The 23,992-nt window shown below is 58.0% G+C and overlaps 1 protein-coding gene across 3 annotated transcripts in view; it reads left to right on the forward strand.

Annotated features, from left to right (window-relative positions):
* Positions 1-547: 547 nt before the first annotated feature.
* The window catches only part of SYNPO (synaptopodin), a 39,586-nt gene continuing 16,141 nt past the window's right edge, over positions 548-23,992 (forward strand). Inside the window, exon 1 of one of the 3 annotated variants that reach the window (XM_075009304.1) lies at positions 548-1,046. In XM_075009304.1, coding sequence (XP_074865405.1) covers positions 551-1,046 — 496 coding nt within the window. In that variant the 5' untranslated portion in view covers positions 548-550. Of the gene's footprint in view, positions 1,047-6,065; positions 6,202-10,569; positions 10,613-23,992 lie in introns of those variants that run through there. The other 2 variants (XR_012647582.1, XM_075009305.1) reach the window with 2 other exon arrangements.

Consider the following 23,992-nt stretch of genomic DNA (forward strand, 5'->3'; position numbering starts at 1 on the left):
CTGACCCCTGCCCTAGAGGAAGCATGCAGTGTTAGGAGCATTGGCGACCCGGCACTGATTCAGAGCAGAGCAGGTCTGTATTTGCTGGCCCGCTCACACTTATGCTTTCTGTCTTGTTCCTCAGGTTCCTTTTCTTGAAGCTGCCTCATCTGCCTGATGCCCCTTGGGAGAAGGAAAATCCCTAGAAAAGGCTCCTCCTGGGCATTTCCTCAGTCTGGTCCTCCACTCCCCTGCGCTAGGAGACCAGGGGAACTGCAGCAAAGGACAAACGTTCAAATGTTCTGCAGGGACTCAGACTTCACAGCTAAAAATTCCTCTTTGACAGGAGAAACTGCCCCTGCTCTGAGGAACACCCACACCCCAATGTACCTGAAAGCTCCCAGGTCAAAAGAAGAACAGCTCAACTCCCTCAGATCACTTGATGTTCTGCCCTGTAACAGTGGATTATTCTGTAGGATTATCCAGGTGTCCCCAGAATAGGAACAATAGCGTGAGCCTTAAAACACTTGACAATCCATGAGGCATTGAACTCTGCCCAGCCAGACTGCAGATGCCAAGCACAATGCTCAAGGCAACATTTCGGCAGCCTTGTCTCCACCCTCAACCCAGCTGTGATGGGTCCAGGGAAAGGAGCCGCCCTTCTTACAGCTTTGAGAGGCTGAAGGTGGACCCAGCAGAGGGCTGTGGCTGCTTCACTCTGCAGCAGGAGAAGGAGAAGGAAGACAACCGGAGGGGGCAGCCAACAGGAGCCATTTCCCCTTTTAAGCCCAAAGAGCACAAGGAGCAGAGTGGACTGTCTGGAGGAAAATGGAGATTGCACCTCCAGCAGCAGAGCAGGAACACCAATGGAGATGTGCTGGTACCCAACTTCAGCAGCTCTAGCTTGGCCTCCACAGGTGGGTACCCAGCGACAAGAGAACCCCTGAAGTCTGCTCCCGAATGTCTGCATACTGGGGCAAGCACCAGAGCTGATCCTAGCCAGGACTGGCAAGTGGTGAAGGTGAAACGCGTCCTCCTTTCCCCTGCTGGCCCGTCCCGGAAAGCAGGTAAGCAAAGGGCCTTCTTGCCCCTTCCCAACCCAGCTCTTCACACCGTCCGCGCTGCGCCCTGCCTCACGCAGGCTACGTCCAGGGACTTGGGGCTGGCGTGCGATCCACTGTAAGGAGAGTGATTCCCACACTTCCTCCTAGGACAACCTCTGGCCTGCCTGCCCAGTCAGACCCAGGGAAACTCCCAACATCCCTCATTGTCTCCCCCAGGGGAAAACCTCCGGGACATCCTGTTGCCTGGAGCTGGGTGATTACCGCACGTGGGAATAGATGGAAATCCCAAACCTTTCCAAGTGCAGGGAGGGGAGGGGGTGATTTGCAGGAAGCAGACATCTCTTTTCCTGGTTGGTTGATAGAGCTGCTGGAGCTTCTTGGGTCCTTCTCTGGCCAAGCGTGTGTGAATTCAGTGTAACACTCCCCAGAGCTGCAGCCCTCCCCTTAGTCCCAGCACAGACCTTGGTGGGATAGAGAATGAGCCATTCTCCACGATCTGGTGGGTCTGAGGGGCCTTTGCTGAGGCTGGCAGGAAGAAGGCTGGCTCCAGCCAACTCTAATGGCTTTCCCACTGCCCGCTTGTAGCCAGAGTGGCACATCCAATGCTTTTCATTCCAGCTCCTGCTCTTTGGCGCTCCTCATTTTCTATGCTCCATTTCCATCCCTGCTTGTTCAGGCAGCACCGTCTTTGCTTGGTGATCACCGTCTCCCCTCTCTGGCTCTAACTACCCTTCCCACCACCTTATCCAAAGGCAACTGCTTGCAATGCACTACACAGCAACAATCCATCTGTCAGTGACACCTCCACCCTTGTAGGCTAGCGGTAACCTCGCTTAGCCGCCTGCAGTCACCCCACCCCCCCGATTCGAGCCAGCCTGTGGGGTTACAGCCCTGGGCACCGTTGTTTTAACTGTTGTTCTTGACCTTTTATTCTTGATGGGTTGTCCCACTTCCCAAATGTTGCAAAGGCAGCTGTGTTGATTGTGCCTTATTTGGAAGGACTCCTTTGCCTTCTTATTATGTCTGTCTAATAGGCGCTAGGATTTCCAAGGCACTAGTGATCGGGGGAGTGCTGGGCTCGGGGACTGGCTTGAAATGACTTAGCCTGATCTTCAGCAAGCACAGAGCACGTGGCTTCTTAAAATCAAGCCCCTTTGAGAGATCTCAAGAGGTGCAGCCCTCCATATACGCCCCCAGAAGGGAGGCATCTCAAATCACGAGCTGCTTGTGAAACCCTCGGCCATTGCACAGAGATGTGGGGGGTCACCTGGCCCTGCATCCCCTCCTCAGTCACATGTGACTCGGAGCCAGGAGGTAGACCAGAAGTTTTATTAGTTGACAGGGCCACAGTGTAGGACAGACTTGTCAGCACAGAAAACAGAAGCCATCAGCACACTCCACCTTGTGGAGAGGGGCCCAGAGGGGAGCAGAGCCAAGCCCCTGGCTTTCCCCTCTTCCTCTCCAGCCAGCTGAGACTGCTTCACTCCCCTGCACTCACCAGTTCAGATCCCAATCCCCAGGCCCCTCCTACTGCCTTTGTGCTGGTTTCCGGGCCAAAGGTACCCCTTGGTTGCCTAGCTTATGAAGGGCATAGCCACTGAGTATGTGAGAAATCCTCGCGCCGAAACGCCCTCACCACCTGTGCATTGATGCTGTGTCTAGGGAAACTGAGGCACTCCCATGGAGCTGCTACAGGACAGTAGGAAACCCCCACAACAGAGCAAGGGGAATAAAATCCCTGCAAGCCCCATTCTGTCACAGCCGTGCAATCTGTATGCCTGAGTCTGTAGCTGCTCTGTTGGCAGCAGAGACATGGTTGTGGAGGGGACCCCGAGCCAGACCAATCAGCTCTAGATCATGTCCTGCTCTGTTGTCATTCTCCTTTGAGTGCAGCAACCCTGTTTTGATGAAGCTCAGGGCTTATTGTTTCCTGCCTTTGCAGTACATACACACGCCACAAACACAAGCGCATGTCTGGACTGTTAAAGCAACTCAGCAGGGGTTTTATTGGTGGCACTTTTTCCACCCTGGTGCCTTCGTTCCCCTCCACGCAAAGCCAGGGGAGGCCACTGCCTGGGAGGCATCATAACACTAAGGTGACTCACTGTGAGGTCAGGTCACAGAACTGGGCTTGGGCACAGGATCAGGCCCTCTTGTTTCAGGTGGGGACTAAACCCCTGGAGAAACTGAAGCCTTGGAAAGCAAAGGCCGGGATGGAGCCAGATGCCCCCAGCAATGAAACCAAGCAGGTAAAGAGTGAGGAAAGCTCGGCGTGGGCAGCACAGCTGTCCGAGATACGGGTAGCTTTCAAAGTTTCCCGCGAGGAGCCAGGGGCCATAGTCCCGATCCATGGCACTACAGAAGACAAGGCTCCCAGTAATGCCTATGGGCTCAGATCCAATTGCAGCGTTCGACAGACCAAGGAGTGCTGGACACAGGCAGAGCCCTGCTGCCATCCGGTGTCCCGTAAGAGGCCTTTGTGCGCGGCCCATACGGGTGTGAGTGCAAGCCCCAGCAGAGAGATGTTCACCCCGATGCTGCGGGGCCCCCTCTGGTGGCAGTATCAGGACCAGTGGGACTGCGTGAGGATAGAGCCTGTCATGGTCAGTGTTCCCTCTAACTTGCTCCATCCACGTGCAGAATAAATTTTGTTATATGCACTGAGGCATGTACGGATGTGCACCACCCATAGCAACACAGGCTGCCGGCTGTGGGCGCTCGGCTCACCAGCTGAGCAGCACCTGAATTTGTCCTGGGCGGCTGCCCAACCGGCCCCTCCTCTTGGCTCTGGCTGGAGGCTGGTTGGTGGAGCAGCATATGGGGGGAAGACTGTACCACACCTGGAGCAGACGATGCTCATTGCATGGCATCCACTTACTGGGGCTGTGGCACTGACACTTCTTAGCTGCCCCCACTTCCCCTAAAAATGGAAACACACGAACCCTTGCTGAGGACAGCCCACCACCGGAGGAATAAAGGCGAGGAGCCAGACCCGCCCATCCCCCAGCTCAGACGGACACAGGCAGGAATGCTAGCGAGGTGAGTCGTGCCCCCAGCCGGGACCACTAGTTAAAGAATGTTTTTAGAAAACCAGCTGAAAGAGGTGCAGTGCTATTTGCCCAGGGGGCTGATTTTCTCCTGACGCAATCCCACGCTGTTCCGTGCAGGTGGCAGGGCCGGGGGGGCCATCGACGTGGTAGAAATGGCAACAGAGCCAAGGCTAGATTGATTTATATGTTGTCCTGTAGTCCTTAACCCTTCCGTTCACACAGGCTGGAAAGTCCTTTCTGCTCAAAGCGCTGACCTCCCCTGGCCATCAGATTGGACTCATGCACAGTCTGTAAACTGCTGACCCCCAGTAGATCTGCCCATTCTACAGCCAGGGGCTAGGAGCATAAAGAGGTAAGGCCTGGATCCTCAGAGGCAGTGAGTTTCCCAACTCCAAGTGACTTTAGGTACCTTTTGCGGCTCAGGGCCTAATTGACAGACCCAAGGTCATATGGGAAGTCGGGGGCAGAGCAGGGAATCAAATCCAGCTCTTCAGCCGCCTCACGTGCTGAGAGGAAAGGTTCTCCAGTGGCTAGGGCACTGGTAGTCTCGGATTTAGGAGGTCTGGGTCAAGTCCTTGCTCTGCCACAGGGGACTCTGTACAAGTCACATAGTCGCTCTGTGCCTCAGTTTCCCATCTGCAGAAGGGAGGTACTAGCATTGCCCTGCCTCCCACCTGTGAGACTGCAGATGGGGGGGCTTTGTGATCAGCTGTTCTCTGTTTAGCTGGGAGCACTCCTGGCCTTTCCTACAGCACAAGGAGGCTGTACTCCCCTCCCCCACCTGTGCTGCACAAGGTGTAGCTGACAGGCTAAGCAATGCCCACCTGCTCAGGGTGGGCAGGTGAGGCACCGAACCTTGTTGCCCCCAGGGGGCAGTGCTGAGAATCCATGGCCCACCCCCAGCTCCAGGGCCAGTGCGAAGAGCATCTCACCAGCTCTGGCCACAGGTTCCTGTCTCAAGGCCCCCAGCCATGGCCCCCCTAGAGACTCACCATGAAGTGACTTTTCCCTTCTCCTTAGGGCCTGAGCCTGAACCACTCACCTCAGGGGCTGCTCTGTCCCTGGCAGCAGGACTGGGCCCTAGAGGGGGCTTTGCTGCTCTTTCCAACAGGTTCCCAAGCTGCGGTTTACCCGGGAGCCTAGAGGAATTGGGTGCATCTGCCCTGATCAAATGCAAAGTGTCTGACTCCCTTAAGCCCTGGGAAAATACATAGACCCGTTTACTTGCATCTGTATTTGAAGTTGAGGGGGGGCCATAGTGCTGAGTTTGTGACATCATGGCCACGGCACCAGGCTGTGATGTCACGGGGACAGGCTTATGACCTCGCAGCAGGGTCTTGCTGAAGGAGAAGCAGAGATGGGAGGAGAGGTAGGGAGGCTGGTCTCCCTCCACCCCAGCAAGCCAGGAGACAGGGGGTGGGAACTTCAAAGCTTGGGGTGCAGACTCTTCTCCAGGCCAGGGTTTACCAAGAGCAGCGGTCAGACACGTGGAAGCCATAAGCCACCCTCCACACCTGCCCCATCTCCCCGCAGAGGAAGGGCAGAGCGCAGGCCCAGCAGCGTGGCCTGTTCACCCTGCTCACCCAAGGGGGCCTTCCGGGGTTCAGCCTGCTCCCACAGGTGAGGGCGGCTAACGCAGCGCAGAGGGCTTGGCCTAAAGGGTTTCCATGATACCCAGCGCCTGCAGGAGGGGTCAGTGCCCCCCCCCCACCCGGGCAGGGTGACCCTGAGCAAGTGTGAAAGCGCCTCTGTAAGGCAAAGCCCCGCATGTGGGGCCTGTCCCTCTAAGCGGGACATCTGCTCCCCGCCGCATGGGCCAGGGCGCGGGCGCCATTGAGGAACCAGCGGCGTGGGGAGCCGAACCCGCCCCACGGCCCCGCCCCGTCGGGCCGCGCAGCGCTAGGACCCCGCGGGAGCCGGCCGGCCGAGCCCGAGGTGCTCGCAGGCTGGGGCAGGGGGTGTCCCGGCGCCGCTGTGACAGACGCGCCCAGCTGCTGACACCCGATCCCGGCGCAGCGGCGGGACCAGCCCGGCAGCTTAAAGCGCCGCGGCGGCGGGCGGCGGGCTCAGAGCACGGCGCGCCCCGGGGGCAGCCGCCCGGACCCAAGGTAAGGGGGGCAGGGGGCTGGGGGCTGGGGAAGTCCTGCCCCGGGCAGGGGGGACAGCGGCCCCGATCCGCCCAGCCTGGAGGGGGCAGCGGCCCTGATCCGCCCAGCACGGAGGGGGGCAGCGGTCCCGATCCGCCCAGCCTGGAGGGGGGCAGCGGCCCCGATCCGCCCAGTCTTGCGGGGGTGGGGCAGCGGCCCCGATCCGCCCAGCACGGAGGGGGGCAGCGGCCCCGATCCGCCCAGTCTTGCGGGGGTGGGGCAGCGGCCCCGATCCGTCCAGCCTGGAGGGGGCAGCGGTCCCGACCCGCCCATCACGGAGGGGGACAGCGGCCCCGATCCGCCCAGCCTAGAGGGGGACAGCGGCCCCGATCCGCCCAGTCTTGCGGGGGTGGGGCAGCGGTCCCGACCCGCCCAGCCTGGAGGGGGCAGCGGTCCCGACCCGCCCAGCACGGAGCGGGGCAGCGGCCCCGATCCGCCCAGTCTTGTGGGTGTGGGGCAGGGGCCCCAATCCGCCCCGACCCGCCCAGCCTGGAGGGGGGCAGCGGTCCCGATCCGCCCAGTCTTGTGGGTGTGGGGCAGGGGCCCCGATCCGCCCCGATCCGCCCAGCCTGGAGGGGGGCAGCGGCCCCGATCCGCCCAGCCCGGATCCGCCCAGACTGGAGGGGGGCAGCGGTCCCAATTCGCCCAGCCTGGAGGGGGTGGCGCAGCGGCAGTGGCCCCGATCCGTCCCGATCCGCCCAGTCCGGGCAGCCCCGGCGGGGACCTCTGCTGCCCCTGCGCAGGGCTTCCGGAGCTTCCCACTCGCCCAGCCCCGGGCGCCGCCTCCTGCCCAACTCCCCAGGGCTGTTCTCCGCCCCTGGGCGGCCCAGCTGGGAAGCGGCCCGGGGCTCTCCGCCCGGGTAGAGGCAGCGGTGCCCCCCCAACTCGCTCCAGCCTGGCCGGGCTGCGGGCCCCAGGTGCGTGCCCGAGCCTTCCCTGCCTACCTACGGGGTGGCTGTCCCCAGCCCCGGCGCAGCGATGCGGGAGGTGGTCCTGGGTGTGCGAGGTGGGGGACCTCCCGGGGGGCGATTCGGGGGCATGTGCCTCCTCCTGCCCAAGGTGAGTTGCGGCCGTGTGAAAGGACCTGGTTGATTTGATGAGGTTTTGCACCCCCTGGGCTCACCCCCCAGGAGAATTCATCTCCCCGCCCCCCCCCGGCTCCCTCTGCCAGGGGATTCCAGCCTGGCGCTGCAGACAGCCGGTCTGCCCACTTGCAAACCGCTGCCAGGCAGATCGCCTTCGCTCTGTCCCAAGGGCAGTCAGAAATACCAACCCCGAGTCCCCCTTGGGGCCCAGGCCCCAGCAGGCAGCAGGCGCCCCTGCCAGCAAGCAGAGCTGCCCAGCCCGATCCCTGGTTCCTGCAAAGGAACCACTCCCCAGGAGTGACTCCCGGGAGCAGGGTTCTCTCTGTTTTTTTCCATCCACGGGTGGAATAAATTTTGTTACATGCACAAAGTGCACCACTGGGAGCAACACAGGCTGCACACTGGGGGTGCTCTGCTACTCCACTGGGTGGCACCTGAATCTCTCCTGGGGGCTGCCCAAGCGCTCAGCTTACAGGGAACACTGCCCCTGACTCGGGTGCCCTGTGATGCTCAGACCTCGGTGGTTCAGAAGCTCCATTAGCAATCAGCATTACCTTAAGGAGCCAGGGTCGTGTGTATTTTTTTCTTCGTTATTGGGGCCAAGCATCATTCTTTTGTCAGGTCCAGTTAGCACACAGCATAGCAAAAGCCCTGGTTGCCTAATGGCTTAGACTGGCTAATACTTAAACCACAGCGGTTGGACGTCATGTGCTGCAAGGAGCTGCAGGAAAGAGAGGAAGGAGCAGCTGGCAGTTGTGGAGCCTCAGGTTGCATACTGTTGCCTTAGGCCATGGCACTCGCCAGCTGTGCCTGGGATGTGTCTGTGGCTCAGAGCAGGACTGGTGGCTCTGGGAAGCTGGAGCCAAGGATGGAGACCCCTTGAGACACCTGCTGGTCTCACACCCCCTGCTTGTTGGATTCCACCTGTGCTCATCATTTGGCCCGTCCTCCAGGTCTGCCCATGGCGGCTTTTTGAGTTCCAAAGGAGGCTGACTCCACTGCCCCCGGGGCCAGGCCCTGCCAGTGCTGTGGCTAAAATGTACTTCGGGAAGTGTGTTAGCTGCTGGTGGGAGGTACTGGATCGACCAGCCCAGAGCGAGATGCTCTCTGGTATGCTGCAGACCCACTGCAGCACAAGCAGGGTGACCTGAGTGCTCTGCAGGGGCCTCACCCTGGCTTTGGAGGGCCTGCTCCAGGCCTGGATCGCCCACCATGGTCTGTTCAGCCTGGGCTTCTCTGCTGAGTTGCAGCGGTGGTGGCTTGAGGGTGCAGACCCAGCTGTGTCAGGGACTAGCCTGAGACAGCCAGCTCTGGCTATGCTGCAGGGATCTCCATCGGTCCCCTTTTCCCTGCCCTCCACCTTGGCCCCAGCTGCCCCTTGGCTCCTTTATCTTTGCGGAAGTTTAATTTTCTTTCTTTAAAGCACGGCATCTGACCTCAGCAGGCGGCAGCCAATCAGGCCTCGTCCCCTTCCAGGGACTTTGGCTGGGACTGCAGGGCTGCTTCCTGGCACCAACCAGCGCTGTGCTTGCGGGTACATGTTTATGCACAGATACAGACAAGATAGGCTGCTCTGCGGCCATGCTCAGGGTGGAGAGGGGCATCTGGGGCTCAACACCTGGAGGAGCACAGCTGCCACCAATAAAAATGCAGATGCTGTGGCCACTGCCCACCAGAAACCCAAAGTTTGCTGCTTCCACAACAGTTGTGCCCTGCATGGCAATTTCCCACAGATTTATCTGGCCTGTGTGCACCTTGGCACCAGTGGGAAAGGCTTCCTGGAACACTTATGGGTCAGGACAGAGGCATTGGAGGTGAAGGGGGGGGGCAGGGATTTCTTGTTGTCCAGTGTCAGTCCCGCAGGTGTGTTGTGGTAGCTGTCGTTTTATTGGTTCCTCAGAAGTTTAAGCTCCTGCCTGCAGTGGGACACACTCCCCAGCTTTCCTCCATTTATTAATATTCCTCCAGCACCTCATATTTCGTCCTGGCTCCTGTAGCGCAGGGGGAAACGGAAGCTGGCTGCTCCGGCAGGTGTTTCAGTTGAGTGCATCACTGTTGGCCCTAAGGAGAGGTTGCCAGGTCACTGGATTCCACTGACTCTCCAAGCAGAGTGCCAGAAACACGTGGGTGTGTCCCACCATGAAACTGAGAACCTACCCAGGAAGGGCAGTGGGGGGTGAGGCACCCCTGGACAAGGCAGGGTTGGTGTTCCCTTGGGTCTGTAGTGCCAACAAGCACTAGGCCACATGGAGTTTTGGCATCTGGGGGAGGAGGAAGGTTTGAGACCCAAAAAGAGGCCAAAATTTCATACCCAAAGCAGAACTGGAAAACAGTTGTATCGATTTGGCTTGTGGGCAGAACCCTTCATGTCACTGGAGTTAAGGTGAAAGGTCAGTTGAGTTTCCTGCCAGAAAATCTGCTTCATATCCTCCTTGTCAAACACTCCAAATGCTGGAGTGAAAGTTTCCCAGGTGATTTTCAGCAGGGCGTGGAGGAACACAGCTTCTTTCCCTGACCGGGGTGCCTAGTGGGAAGGATTTAGCTCAGTTCTCCGGAGCTTGGATCACCACTGAGCTGTCCAGCCTGCTGGTGAGGCAGAACTGGAGGGGTCCCACTGCAGATCGGTTGTGAGCTGAGCTGGCTCGGTTGCCTGGTGTCAGGTTATGAGCTGTGTCATAAGATCGCTCAGCCGCATTAGGGAATGTTCCTGGCCAGGTGGCACAAAGGGCGGCTCACACCTGATACAGTCGTGGTGCCAGAATGGCTTCCCAGGGCTCTGCTTTCTTGGCGGTGGCTAGGAGGTGTCTCTATGTCAGAGTTGGTGCAGGCATTGCCAGCACCTGGGGCAAATAAGCTGGCTGGCCCCTGCTGTGCCACCACCTCACAATGGCCGAGATAATCTACAGGGAGGAAAACAGGCCTCGCTTGAACAGTACTTCTCTGAGAGCGTGAGCACATGCGTGCGTTTGGATGGGACTACGTTGCATTTCCTGAACCTTTCAGGAGGGCTGGGCCTACTGCCGATGCTCGTCCAGGGGAACAGTTTCCTTTGTAGCCATTGGCGCCATAACTGAGAGATGGATTCCTCTTGTTTCATTCTGGTGTCTCGTGGAAGAATTCTGCCCTGATGGGTTACGTGGCAGATGAAGCATTGTCCCTGTGTTCCACCGGCCGGGAGGGACACCTCCCTTTGTGCGTCTCCTGCCTGTGCTGGGAGGTGGTAGGGTTGTTGGGTTTGGAAAAATGGCTCTACGTTGGCATGAGTTGGCTGCTGCTCTGGAGCAAGGGTGAGTCTGCATTTCCTGGGTCCTAAAGATCTAGAGAACATGAGCTCTGAGGAAGGAGTGAAAGAACTGGGCTTGTTTAGTTTAGAAAAGAGAAGAATTAGAGGGGAGGTGATAGCAGTTTACAAGCACCTAAAAGGGTGTTACAAGGAGGAGGGAGAAAAATTGTTCTCCTTGGCCTCTGAGGAGAGGACAAGGAGCAATGGGCTTAAACTGCAGCAAGGGAGGTTTAGGTTGGACATTAGGAAAAACTTCCTAACTGTCAGGGTGGTTAAACTCTGGAATAAATTGCCTAGGGAGGTTGTGGAATCTCCATCACTGGCGATATTTAAGAGCAGGTTAGACAGACACCTCTCAGGGATGGTCTAGACGGTGCTTGGTCCTGCTGTGAGGACGGGACTGGACTTGATGACCACTCGAGGTCCCTTCAAGTTCTGGTGTTCTATGATTCCATTGTTGTGCCATTTGAACAGGGCCATATCTGGAGTTGGATACATGCCCCCTCTTGTAGGGTGTTTGGAGTCAGATGGTTTCTTCCGAGTAGTGTCATTTCCTGAGCCCTCTTCCGTGCACTGGGGCCTCTCAATGGCTTTGAGAAGTGCTGCAGAGCTCGGGAAGGGCAAAGGCACCCGATGGGAAGCGCGATATCGATAAGTGGGAAACTGACGTCAAACCTTGAAAACCACCTGCCAGATCCTGAGTTGGGGACTTGATGTTTCCTGTAGCACCACTGGCCTAAGCTATTAAAGTCCTGGCGCTGGCTGCCTCTGAGCAAGGTCCTTCCTTTGTGGGGTTGGAGTGTAGCATGGCCTCGATCCATCCTGTCAGCTCTTCTCTTCCCCAAATGTGCCACACGCTCATCTCTTTCGGGGATTCTCATGTCTGGGTTTGCTGTGGTCCCTTTAAACACAAGGGGGGGCAGAGTTTCCCTTGCTATTTCTAAGGTACCTTTGGCTCAGGATAGGCAGAAAACCAACAAAAATCACTTGACCCACCGGTGCCAAGAACCAACCAAACTCCAACTTAGTGGGGCCAGGACCTCCCCTGTGATAGTACATCACCGGGGCTCGCCCGGCTGGCATGTAAGGTCCCGGTCTGGGGAAGGTGGGCTGTCCCACCCCAGCGGGTGGCTTGTGTTGTCAGTCTCCTGAGGGTTTGCAAGTTCATTTCCCTTTGCAAAACAGCCCCTTGCAACCGGACCCTTCCACTGCTGGGTAAGCTGAGCAGGGAGGAATTCTGTTTTCTCCCTGTCTGGGAAGGGGAGGGTGACCAAAAAAGCCCTTCCTCGGCCAGGCAGGAACAGGTCATGCCCTTGCTGCAGAAGGTTGTCTGTGCTGGAGCAGTAAAAACTGCTAAGCCCTGAGCTGTGGGGGCCGTGCTGGAATTCATGCTTGTGGCCTTTGGAAACCAAAGCTGGTGACAGGACAAGTGCCTCTGTAACCCAGCAGCTCCCCAGCAATCTCTGCTGCATCTCAGGGACTGGCCACATTCCCATCATAAACACCCCTTCCTCGTGATTTACTGGCTACAAAGCAACCGACCCAAAGCTCCGCTGGCAAGCAGGGATTGCTGTGCAGCGCTGGGAGGAGTCAAGATGCCCTGTTTGTCCTCAGAAACTATTCCCGGGCCAGAAACAGATGCTGCTCTTTTGTCCGACAAGTTAAATAACCACAGTCCATGGCTGAGTCTGAGCTGTGGAGCGGGGAGGGGAGGCAGGTAAGGGGAAAGCCCCTCCCGGAGCTAGACAGGGCGCTGAGCGGTGACAGAATGAGTGCAGCCTTGGGCTGGGGGAGGGCAGGAGGCATGCGTGCTGAGTCCCATGGTGCCAGTTGCGATGCCAGGGGAAAGCACGGCGGCAGCAGCTCGGAGCTGGCGGCGTGGGTGCGGCCGCACTTCTGCAGAGGAGTAATCATAAGAGCTAATCACTTTATTGGCTATAATTGCCCTGCGTTGCTGGAGGCCTTGCGGTGCTGCAATAAAAGCCACAGCAGGGGTGATTATTAGTCATAACAGGAGCATTTCGAATGGACTCTGGATGGAAAAGACCTGTGAAGAGAGAACCCAGCAGGCACTGCTGGCAGAGTGGTGTGGGGAAAATGACACATAATGGCCGTTTAAAAATAGACCTGGCCGTGGGGAGAACACCGAAGGTACCTTTTTAACAGTAGGGAAAGTACAAAGTGAGACCGAGCTGGTGCAGGGAGGGGAGTTGCACCAAGCAGGGTCACCAGCCAGTGTCCCATGTCTTGTGGCCCCTTTCCCAGTACAGGATGCAATAATATATAGAGCTTAAACAGGCCTTTTCGTCCTCCCATCAGTAGCTTGTGTCACTGCCCTCAGGCGGGCTCAAACCTGGGACCTCTGTGTAGGAGCTGCTGCAGTTTGCGCAAAACACCGGCAGGCGCTCAGCTAAGGCCACAGAGAAGACTTACTCTTCCTCTGTACGTGGTCTAGGTGCAGCTCAATGGGCCAATGACTCACAGCTAGGTGTGTGGGTTACACTTGCACCAACCCATTCATCCTCCACCAGCGTAAGGCATGGGTGCTGTTCTCCCTGCGAGGAAAACGACGCCCGAGAAGAGAAGGCGACCTGCTCAGGCGTGGGTGCAATGTGCCGGTGTGGAGACGCCCGAGGCCTGCGTCTCATAAGAGCCGGTCTCCTCTGTCTCCAGTGGGAGTGGATGGGAGACGCCTGGAGCGTTGCACTTTTGGAAACCAGGCCCTTGGAGGTCTCTGCTTGGATGCTCTGAACTCAGACCTGCCAGAATCAGTGGCCAGTGGCCAGAATTCCTCTGAGAGTGGCTTGTGCAAGGCCCCAGATCTGATGCCCACCAGCGCAGTTGGCGTAGCACACCAGAGCTAGAGGTCAGGAGTTCCTGGCTCCCAGCAGGACTGACGGAGTCGGGGGGGGCTCTGTGCCCTGGAAAGGGGCAGGGCGCAGGGCAAAAGGGACCACAATGGGGCATGTCCAAGATAGGCATCCTTAGCACCACTGGGCCCACCGTGCTGGGTCCCCAGTCACTCAGAGAAGCGCTACCAGCACCTCAAAGGGCCCCCAGGGCCAGCCACCATTGCTGATGAAGTAGCAGCAGTGGCCAGAGCTCTGGGCCCTGGGGCAATTGCCCCCTTTCGCTGCCCCACGACTGGCAGGCTTGCTGGCTTCTGGCCTTCTGCGGCGGCCATTGGAACACCTCTCTCTGCCTCATCGACCAGAGTGATGCGCCCACACATCTTGCTGATGCTGGACATGGGTCGGGGGGAGAGACAGGCCTTTGTAGGGCAGCAGCCAACTGTCCCGAGCAAGGATGTCACTGGCCAATAGCAGATTCCTCCCCACAGCCGGAGAGCGAGCCCAAAAGGCCCCTCGGTTGCTATGGAAAGGCCGTAGCCAGATTGCGAGACTCCCTGGAGGGCTTCACTCCTCCGGCGGCCTTGGACACAAAGGATCTGGGACGTGAATTTCGGCATGAACTTCACAACATCTGGAGCCTGCGCCTCGTTCCTCAGCAGCTCCAGCATCCGCAGCCAGGTTCCTCCTTTCTCCCTCCCAAATAACCCCCCGGAGGGCGACTCTGCTGAACAGGGAGCAGAGACCCACCCTGGCCCCTCTCCGGCCTGGGTCAGCTTCGCTGCTGGCCGAGGAAACGCTGCTTCCCGCCTCTGTGCTGTTGCCAAAGCAAACGTTTGCGGCGCTTTTTTTTTTTTTAAACAAGCGTTTGACCCCCAGTGGCCCTGCTGTAGGCTCAGCGTTTCCAGGAGACCCGCGTGCCCCTTTTCCTTCTTTGCTCTCCTTGTCACTGGTGCCAAGCCACCTCTGCCACCCCTTGACAGCTCTGCTCACCGTCCCGAGCTGGCGGTACAGGAGCACGTGTAAGCAGCCAGCCCAGGCAGGAGACACCATGGCTGAATCAGTTCCATCTGACCTATGCCCCCCACCCTGCATCCGCCCATCCTCACTAGCCCCTGAGCTGATCCTCTGCTCGAATGAAGGATGCAGCCCTCATGGCAGTGCTGATGGACAGGCAGTGCCACGCTGGGGCAGGGGCGCTCCCAAAGAAGAGCTCAGTCTTTCGTGAGACCTGGGGCAGGAATGTGCAGCCTGTCAAACAGAAGTAGTTCAGCTGGAGACATGGAGGGGAGGGGCCGAGACACAGCTGCAAAGTGCCTGACGGAGGGTGTCAGCATGGAAGTTTTGCTAAAGCCCCCCCATCTCCCTGCCTCTGGCGTTCGCAGCTCCCCATAAATCTGCCTCTTGCGGCGAGACGGAGGGAGCGAGACCGTGCTTTCATGTGCTAAAATAACTCAGGAAGGGCTTTGGTTCCTCCTCCTGCCAGAGAGGGGCCAAGTGATTCAACCCTTCCCTTGGCAAGGAGCGCACGTCCGAAGGAACAGCCTCAGACGCATCCATTAATGAAGCAATCGTGGGAGGAGGGTGGTTGGGAGTCAGTTTGCTTCGAGTTTTGCCTGGTGCAGAAGCTGACAAACCACAAGGGTGCAAAGAACCCGAGTACAGAGGATGGGGGACGTTCCCCGGGTGTTGATGGCGACGGAGACTCTATATTCTCTGGCTGAGGAGCTTTGCAATCCACAATGCAGTGCACAGAGCTGTGCCCTTTAGGGAGAGGAGTGTGGGGAAAAGGGGAGACGCCCCTCCCCCCCCCCGATTTGCAGTGTGAGGAATCGGAGCTGCCTGCTCTGAAAGGCAGACAGCAGAGTGCACTTCTCGTCCCATCCGATTAGCGAGCTGCGTCAGGCTGGAGGCTGTGTGGGGTGTGGGCGGAATATACGTGGGGGTGTGCTTTGGGCACAGGTTGGGGGGTGTAGGAGGATGCACGCTGTGGCTGTGAGCTGGACGTGGGGGGTGTGGTGTGGGAGGATGCAGGTTGGAGGGGGTGTCTGTAGGAGCTGTGAGTTTGCATGGATGTATTTATGCTGGGTTTCCCTTCGCCACTGGAAGCAGATTTTAGTCTCTGTACAACAGAGGCTAATGGGAAGTGGGTCTGGGCATCCTTGTGTGTATTTGAGCTAGTTGGGAAAATTCAGCTGAAGCCAAATTTCCCTGGCAGCAAACATTCTCTCTATTGTTTTCCATCCCTGGGCGGAATAAACTTTGTTATATGCACTGAGGCATATGCAGCTGTGCACCACCAATAGATAAACACACTGGGGGTGTTCTGCTAATCGGCATCGCTGTCAACCACAGTTTTTCAAATATGTTCCTAATTTCATCCTGCTTCTCTGGTGCACACAGGTAGGCGTGCCCTGGCTCTGGTGCGCACAGATAGGTGTGCCCTGGCTCGGGTGCGCACAGACAGGCATGCCCTGGCTCTGGTGCGCACAGATAGGCGTGCCCTGGCTCTGGTGCGCACAGATAGGCGTGCCCTGGCTCGGGTGCACACAAACAGGCGTGCCCTGGCTCTGGTGCGCACAGACAGGCGTGCTCTGGCTCTGGTGCACACAGATAGGCGTGCCCTGGCTCTGGTGTGCACAGATAGGCATGCCCTGGACCCTGTTGTGTAACAGCCGTGTCCCTCACTGGCACTTGTGCAAAGGCAGGCTGGTGTCATTCCTGGGATCCAGGTGCTGAAAGTCCACTTGCAGGATAGGCGCTTTCATCCCTCCCGTTAGAAAATCGGCTCACAGGACACCCGCCTCCACGTACCATGTGGACAGGTGGATTGAGACCAAGGTTCCCTCTAAGTTTTGCCGCCCTAGGGCAGAATAAATTTTGTTCTGCTCATTAAGGTGTGCGCGGATGTGTACCACCAACAGAAACCCATACTGCCCCTGTGGGTGCTCTGCTCAGCAGCTGGGCGGCCTCTGAAGCTGTTCTGGTGCTCAGCTTACAGGGAACACTGGGTCAGTGGCAGGAACCACGAACAAAGCCCAGGATCAGGGCCCCACGGCGTGGGGTGCAGGACACACAGAGGAGGCATATCTGATTCCTTGCTCCTCCAGCTGCTCCTGCAGCCCGGAGTTAAAACGAGCCGCAGCAGGGGGTTGTTGGAGAGCTGCACTCGGAGCTTTGTGTAGTTCAGTGCTGCGGTGTGAATAATACATGAATAAGCTCGGTCTCCTGTGTGCCAGTGGGGAGGTGTCAGCCGGCCCCGTGCCCTAGCTTGGCTGTGGCTTGGTGGTGACTGCGCAGCTCCTCGGGGGTGGACGTCTCCTGGTAGGAAACGAGGTCTCCGCAGGCCTGGCCGTGGCAGGGATTCTGTTCTCGCAGCATCGAGGGGCAGTTTGGTGTGGGGTGGAAAGGAAGGTCTCAGTTCAGACTGGCGTTCCCCCACTGGAGCTCCCCGCCTTCCCCTGTGAGCTCGCTGGCTCGGGAAGGCAGCCCTGCCTTCGCTGGTAGGCCGGTGGGCCATTGCTTAAAATAGCCTGGAAGGGTCCCAGCCAGCACGGAAGGGGAGAGAGTGAAAAACACATGAAATGAACGGGAGTTAGTGGCAGACCTGAGCAGAGGCGCTGGACTCGTGTCAGCAATAGCCCAGTGCACCCCTGCCAACACCACGCAGCACGGCCCCTTTGCACACCCACGCTGCCTTACGGAGTTCCCTTGCACTGCTACACAGACAGGATGACACCGCCCACCCCTACACTCCTACGTGCACCCACATGGAACCCCCTTGCATTGCTGCACAGACACACAGCCCCTTACACTCATCCTGTTGCATGCGTGCACACACACACACACACACACACTTAGAATTACCTTGCACACACACTATAGGTCAAACTCTGCCCAGCACGCAGAATAAGCTGCTACCGGTTGATGGCTAGACTGTCCCCAGGCGCCGATCAGCTGTGCTGTGAATTAAAGAGGGGGCGAAGGTTCCCCTGGCTTCCTGCTGGCCCAGGGACCAGCTGCTTGGCTAATGCAGAGGGGTGAGCAGGGCAGCTGGGCAGAGCATGGGGCCAGGGGAGAGGTGGGAGAGAGGTGAACCGCCCCTCCCACAACATATGCTAGTCTCCAGAGCTAGCTGGGTGCAAAGTGCTGGAGGGGTGAAGTAACACGGGGTGTGTGTGTCTCTTTCCGTAACAGCTGCTTCCTGGAGTTGGAGGGGGGAGCGCAGGCCTGCACCACCTCTTCGTCCAGGCCCTCCCTGATCTGGGGTGCACGGACTGGAAGGGGCGAGCCTGGGTGAGCCCCTCATGTGCCCCTCCCCCACTTTCAGAGCTCCCTGCCTCCCTGGCTTTATGCTCACTGTCAGCCCCCACCCTCGCGAGGGCAGGCAGAAAGCACCGTTTTGGGCCAGCGGCCGAGCACGAGCCAAGGGCTGCCAAGCCCCTGCCCGACGCAGCCCTGTTGGCGGAGCACAGGTGGGACGCTGCCGGGAGCTCGTTCTGGGCTAGGTGCACCCCCCCCAAGCATGGCCAGAGCCCCGTCCCTTGGGCAGCTGGTCTCTTCCAAGGGCTGAGAGCAAGGCGGGGGTTTACCCCGGGGCGTGTGTGCCCCAAATGACCCGCCCTCGGCAACCACTAAGCACGTACCATGGGATGGGCACATAAGTGCTTCCCTGCCGGGGGCGCCAAGTTGGTGGTGATGTACAGTCCATGCGCCTGCTCCCTGCGTGGGCCGGCGGTGCTGGCCATGACCCCGGACTGCTCAGAAGAACCCCGGGGGAGAGGGCAGCACCCGGCCTGTGACACTGTGAGGCTGTGGCCCTTTGGTTCGCAAAACCGCGTCTGTCAGCCTTCAGCTGCCTCCAGAGCAAACAGCTGAGCGCCCACGGGGCTCCTGGCAGGGGCCGGCTCGTGGCTGTTTCCTGAGCCCTTCTGCTGTGCTGGACACGCAGTGTTGTGCCTGAAACTCCCCCAGCCTGGTGGGAAAGGCCGGGCTGGAGAGCCGTCACCTTTCCCTGCTGCAGGCAGACACGGAGGGCTAGGGAGACACTGTGCTCTCCAGGGAGCGCCGATGGGCCGCCCTGTTTGGCTCCTTGGCTGCTGTTAATCTCTGGGAGCTTGGAGCCAGCAGGAGGGGATGCACTTGCCTTTCTCCTTTGGTGATCTCAGCTGCCGGCCTGAGTGTTGCACCCATCCGAACTGATTGTCCCTCAGCCCCGGCCCAAACGAGGATCCCAGCCCAGCCCAGCCCAGCAGCTGGTATTGCTGAACAGCGGTAGCACCAGCCAGCCTCACCCAGCTCAAGACCCCATGGCGCCAGGTGCTGCACAAACCTAGTGTCAAGGACGGTCCTAGCCAAAGCTGCTGCGCAGGGACTGGGGGTGGAATCGCCGGGAGGGGTGTTAGCCGGAGAGGCAGGTCAGGACTGAGGGGCCCTGGCAGAGTGTGCCTGGGTCTGGGCAGCTGTCACAGCGTGTTGTTCCAGTAAGCACCCAAGTCATCCATAGAAAACTGAAGGAAACAAGCCCACAAGTGGCGAGAGAAGGAGGGCGGAAGGCTCAGTGCCCAGGGAACCTGAGAGGAGGCCTTCAAAGGCAACTGCTTTTCAGTCTCCTCAGTGACTGTCAGCTCCCAGGCATCCCGCTGAACCTCAGCCCTGAGCTGGCCCCGGGGAACGCCCCCAGAGGGGTGAAGTGTGGAAGGCGCACACAAAGCCAGCAGCTGGCCAGCATGCAGGGTTACTCCCAGAGACGCTCTGGTGCTTTGTGCTGCGCTGCGCTGGGCTGGGCTGGGTCCCCAGCACTGCCGTTAGCTCTGTGGGTAGGTCAGTGAGATCCCTGAGGTGAGGGAGCCGCTGCACTGCGAGGGGAAAGAGCGGGTGGTCTCCTCGTGTTCTCAGCTGTGGTGCCTCGTGCCAGCTTGCCGAGGCTTGAGGGAATTCCTTCCCGCCCCCTCGGCTGGAGCATGGTGGCCACTCTGTGGTTGCCAGGGGGCTAATAAAGGGGTAACACGTGGTGGGGACCCAGCCTTGGTCTTCAGGACTTTCCTCCCTTTACAACGAGGGTCTGTAATGTCCAGCAGACCCATGGCGTAGGGTCCTCCAGGCCCCTGCAGTGGGCAGGGATCAAAGGAAAACCAATATTATGGTGGGCAAGATTCCACCAGCCGGTCCCACCAAGATAGGCCCATTTGTGCCACTCCTCCCCCAGCATCTCTGGCTGGGCGAAGAGGGAGTGGTGTCTTTACCGGAGCCAGCCCCTCTCTGCAGCGGAGATTCTCCAGGGGGTGCCGGGTGGAGGGAGCAGGGGAGGAATGTGTGATGGTTCCTTGAGCTGGAAGCCTCAGATACCAAGCAACATCCCAGCTGCTGGGATGGCCCATCCCTTAGTCGTCCGGATTGGAGTTGGTGGTGTTGGTGCCTCTCCAGCTGGCCGCTCTGTCCAATGGAGAGCATGGGCACAAGCAGAGCCAGCCCAGGGGAGGGGAGCCCAGCTGTCAGCCGGCATTAGGTGCATGTTCATCTCGAGAGACGTTGCTTCTCCGACACCCACAGCCACTGGTTGCCAGGCAGGGGTGGCTGCCAGGCCGGTTCTGAGTGGTTTCCCAGCTCTTCCTGCTGCTGTGCGGGAGTGCCGATGTCAGGGAGATAGGAGGGTCCAAGGTCCACCGGGCCGAGCCGCAGGGTAGAAGGGCACCGTGGCATGGCATGACGAGGAGGAGCTTGTGCCGGTACAAGTGTAAGGTCTGGTGACATCGGGGCACACGGTTTGCCTCCCTGGCTGAGAGGAGCCCTGAGATCAAATGGCTGCGAGCTCCGGAGAAGGGCAGCTCCCGCTCGGCCTTTTTCAAACCCACGATAATGGTAGGTGCCTTTTGGAAGCAGCCACATCTCTTCCTGGCCTTCCTTCCCATTCCCTCCACTAGTCTCTCTTGTCCTCCCTCTTTCTTTCTTCCTCTCCCTCCATTTACATTCCGCTCCCTCTCACCATCCCTCTGAGATCCCTCTGCCTCCATGCCCTGAGGCACCACCTCAGACTCAACCTTCCAGGGAGGTTGGAGCAGTTGCAGCCAAAGCAACCTGTGAGGAGAGGACCCAGTGGCTACACAAAGGTTGACTCGGCTCCTTTTCGAAGGCTCTGGGAGCCAAGCTGGGATCAGCACAGCAGGGGTTGCTGCCGTGGTCACATCACTGCGTACAGCTGCGGCAGTTCCTAGCGTGGCTTCCTGGACTAGGGTGGTAGCTGGTCGCATGTTTTGGCTGAAGAAATTCCCCCTCCATGAGAACTGTGCTGGGACCTTGCTAACCATGGCTGAATGTAGCCCTCCTTGTGGCTAGCATGATTTTGATCCCACTGTGGGATAGTCTTTAGCCAGATCGACGTCCTCCTGTCCAGGGTTCCCTCTATTTTTTCCTCATCCATGGGTGGAATAGAATTCATTATGTGCACCACCAATAGAAACACAGGCTGCCCCCTGTGGGTGCTCTGCTAATTAGCTGGGTGGCACCCGAATCTCTGCTGGGTGGCTGCCCAAATGCTCAGCTTACAGGGAACCCTGCTCCTGTCCCGCTATCCAGACAAGGATTGTCGTCCCTTCGGCTGTAAACTTTTTTACGACTCTGCTTTGTTTCTGATGTTTCCTCTAATCAGATGTGTTCGGTCGTGGGAGTTTCAAAATGTTCCTTCCTAGGAAATGGCTCAGCCAAAGAAAATGCATTCCATGTAATTCCACATCCGTTTGGACTTTGCTCACTGCTTTTGTTCTGCTCCAGATCCAGCCTTTTGTCCAACACTGGAAGAGCCCACTGTCGCCCGAATGGTTCTGGGATGGGTTCAGAGTCATGCCGTTGGCACGTCTTCAGCACATCCCTGGAATGCTAAGTGGGTGCTAGCCCAGGGAGGCTGAGCTGCTGCTTCAGGCTGCATCTTATGGGCCAAAATGCAGGCGGCTTTCCTGGCAGATGCTGCCATCTTGTGTTGCTTCAAAACCAAGCTAAACCTTGCCCGGCTGGGCTAGTCTGCCGCCCACGGGGTTACCCTCGGGTGATGCTGTGACATTTCCAGCTACAGCAGGATTTATTTTCCTAACGCTGTCCCTGCTGCGTTCACTGTGATTAGCCAACGCTTGGACTGCCTAAAGAGCAAGGGGAGATGGTTCAGAGCCAGCCAACTTCCTGCTCCGAGCATGTTTGTGCAGGGAACCAAATGAACTGCAACCTGAAACCGTTTGAAGTCCTTCAGTAAATTCCTTTCCAGTACGGTCACTGCAACCAGAAAGCAAATCTCAACCCACACGCTAAGGAGAAGGCAGACCCCACTGCCCAGCAGTTGTCTTTGTCGTCTGGTTTTCGACATTGCTGTTGTGCCGCTAGGAGTGAAGGAAATGGGCCTTTTCTGTCTTCTCAAAGGCAACAGTATCACAGAATCATAGAATAGTAGAACTGGACAGACCTCGAGAGGTCACTGAGTTCAGTTTCCTGCCCTGAGAGCAGGACCAAGCACCACCTGGACCAGGAGTCAGCAACTTTTCCGAGGCAGAGTGCCAAACTTTGACCTTTTGACCTCTAAGGACTGTCCAAGGGCTGGTGATACTTTTTAAAATCACTAGTAGTCCTACTTACAACAGCTTCATTCATAAATATGTTAAGGTGCAGAGCTTTACCCTGGAGGTGGTGGTTGGTAGCATTAGCCAGTCTTTTGTTAATCCACAGGCAGGATGGCTTTGAGCAAGCTCCCGGCAGCATGGGGGAGGAGGGCAGGGCTGAGCTCCCTCCTGGTGTATCCCATGAAAATCAGCTCATGTGCCACTCTTGGCACCTGTGCAAGGGGTTGCTGACCCCAGGGCTGGACCATCCCTGGTGGGTGTTTGTCTAACCTGCTCTTAAATGTCTCCAATGTTGGAGTTTCAACAACCTCCCGGGGCAACTTATTCCAGTGTTTAAGCACCCCGTCAGTTAGGAAGCTTTTCTTAATGTCCAGCCTAAACCTCCCTTGCTGCAATTTAAGCCCACTGCTTCTTGTGCTACCTTCAGAAGTTAAGGAGAATAATTTTTCTCCTTCCTCCTTGTAACAACCTTTTAGGTACTTGAATGCATGGTGTTGGAAGGTGTGGAAAGTCATGAGAGCTAGCAGGAGGTACCACATTGCTGCACACTCCCGGGATCAGAAGGCTTCCCTTCCAATTTCTGTCTGCTTGTGTGGTTCCAGGGATCTCAGCTGCTGTGGATGTCTGGTTCAGGAGCTTTGCTGTAGTGTATAGTAACCCCCGCATCCATCACTTGGATGCTAGCCCCCAGTGATGCACTGGTAGGAGTGGGTGAAATGGTGCCTGAACTGAAGTTTTCCAGGGTTGGCAAAACCTTGGAGGATGTTTTCTAACTGGATTCCCCACTCAGCTAACATGTTTTCTGCACAGACCTGGTTATAATAGCTGGAGAGCAGCTGCTCTTGTAGGTTTCCAGATCCCACTGCAGCCAGGGAGCTTCCAGAGAATGCTTCTTTTATTCTAATCAGAGATACACACCCATCTCCTTGAGCTGAAAGGGACCTCAGGAGGCCATCTAGTCCAGTCCTCTGCCCTCTCAGCAGGACCAAGCCCTATCCCTGCAGTCTATTTGCCCCCATCCCTAAATGGCCTCCTCAAGAATTGAGCTTACAACCGTGGGTTTAGCAGGCCAATGCTCAAACCACTGAGCTATCCCTCACTGGGAAGCACCCCAGAAAAAACACCTGTGGTTAACCTTCCAAGCCCATCTCCAAGCCAATAGTGGCCAATGAGCCCTCAGGCCCAAAGCTCTGGAGCTTCTCCTGCAGGTTAATCTCTGTGGGGGCGGAGGCACATGTTTATTTATAACCGCTGCCATGTGGGCAGCTCTAGTCATGAGGTGCCAGTTGCCTCCTCTTGCAGTGTGGAGGGCAAAGTCCTACTGTAATGCTGGAGGACAAGTTCATGCACAGTGAGAAACTACTCCAGGTTTGACAGGGCTGTGCAGCAACGGAGCTTGGTTGGTGCTGGGTGAACCTCAGGACTGCAGGCAGCAGGGGCCCTCTGGGGACCTCTCAGTTCAGCACGAACTGAAGGCAGTGGCAACCACCGAGGGAGGGTCTGGGGAGGGGACACAGGCCACGTGCCCCCCTCAGCCCTTCTCCACCTCAGGCCCCTCCTTCTCTTGCTCTGCCCATGTCCCACCCACTCCCTGCTCCACCCTGCCCGCTGCAGCACTGATGCTGAATGCGTGGGGTGCGTGTGACCCCTTGTGCACCCCCCACGCCGACCACCTTGAGGACACTCAGCACCTGCAGCTGCCGCTTCTCTCCTTGCCAGAAAAGGCCTTGAGGGCACATCTCCACCATCGTTAGACCTCGGCGGCAGCCTGAGCCCCCTCAGGGACTTCCCACCTCCCAGGGCGCTGGAGTCCAGACCTCAGTGAAGGGAGCTCTGTGACTGAGCAGTATCAGTAGCCTGGAGTGGATGAGGCAGGAGCACCTGCCAGGCCTGTGTTGCTCATTCCAGGCTAGTTCCTCTGTGTGCATCCCT

The sequence above is a fragment of the Carettochelys insculpta genome, chromosome 15, assembly GCF_033958435.1.
Source record: "Carettochelys insculpta isolate YL-2023 chromosome 15, ASM3395843v1, whole genome shotgun sequence".
In the NCBI taxonomy this organism is placed as follows: domain Eukaryota; kingdom Metazoa; phylum Chordata; order Testudines; family Carettochelyidae; genus Carettochelys; species Carettochelys insculpta.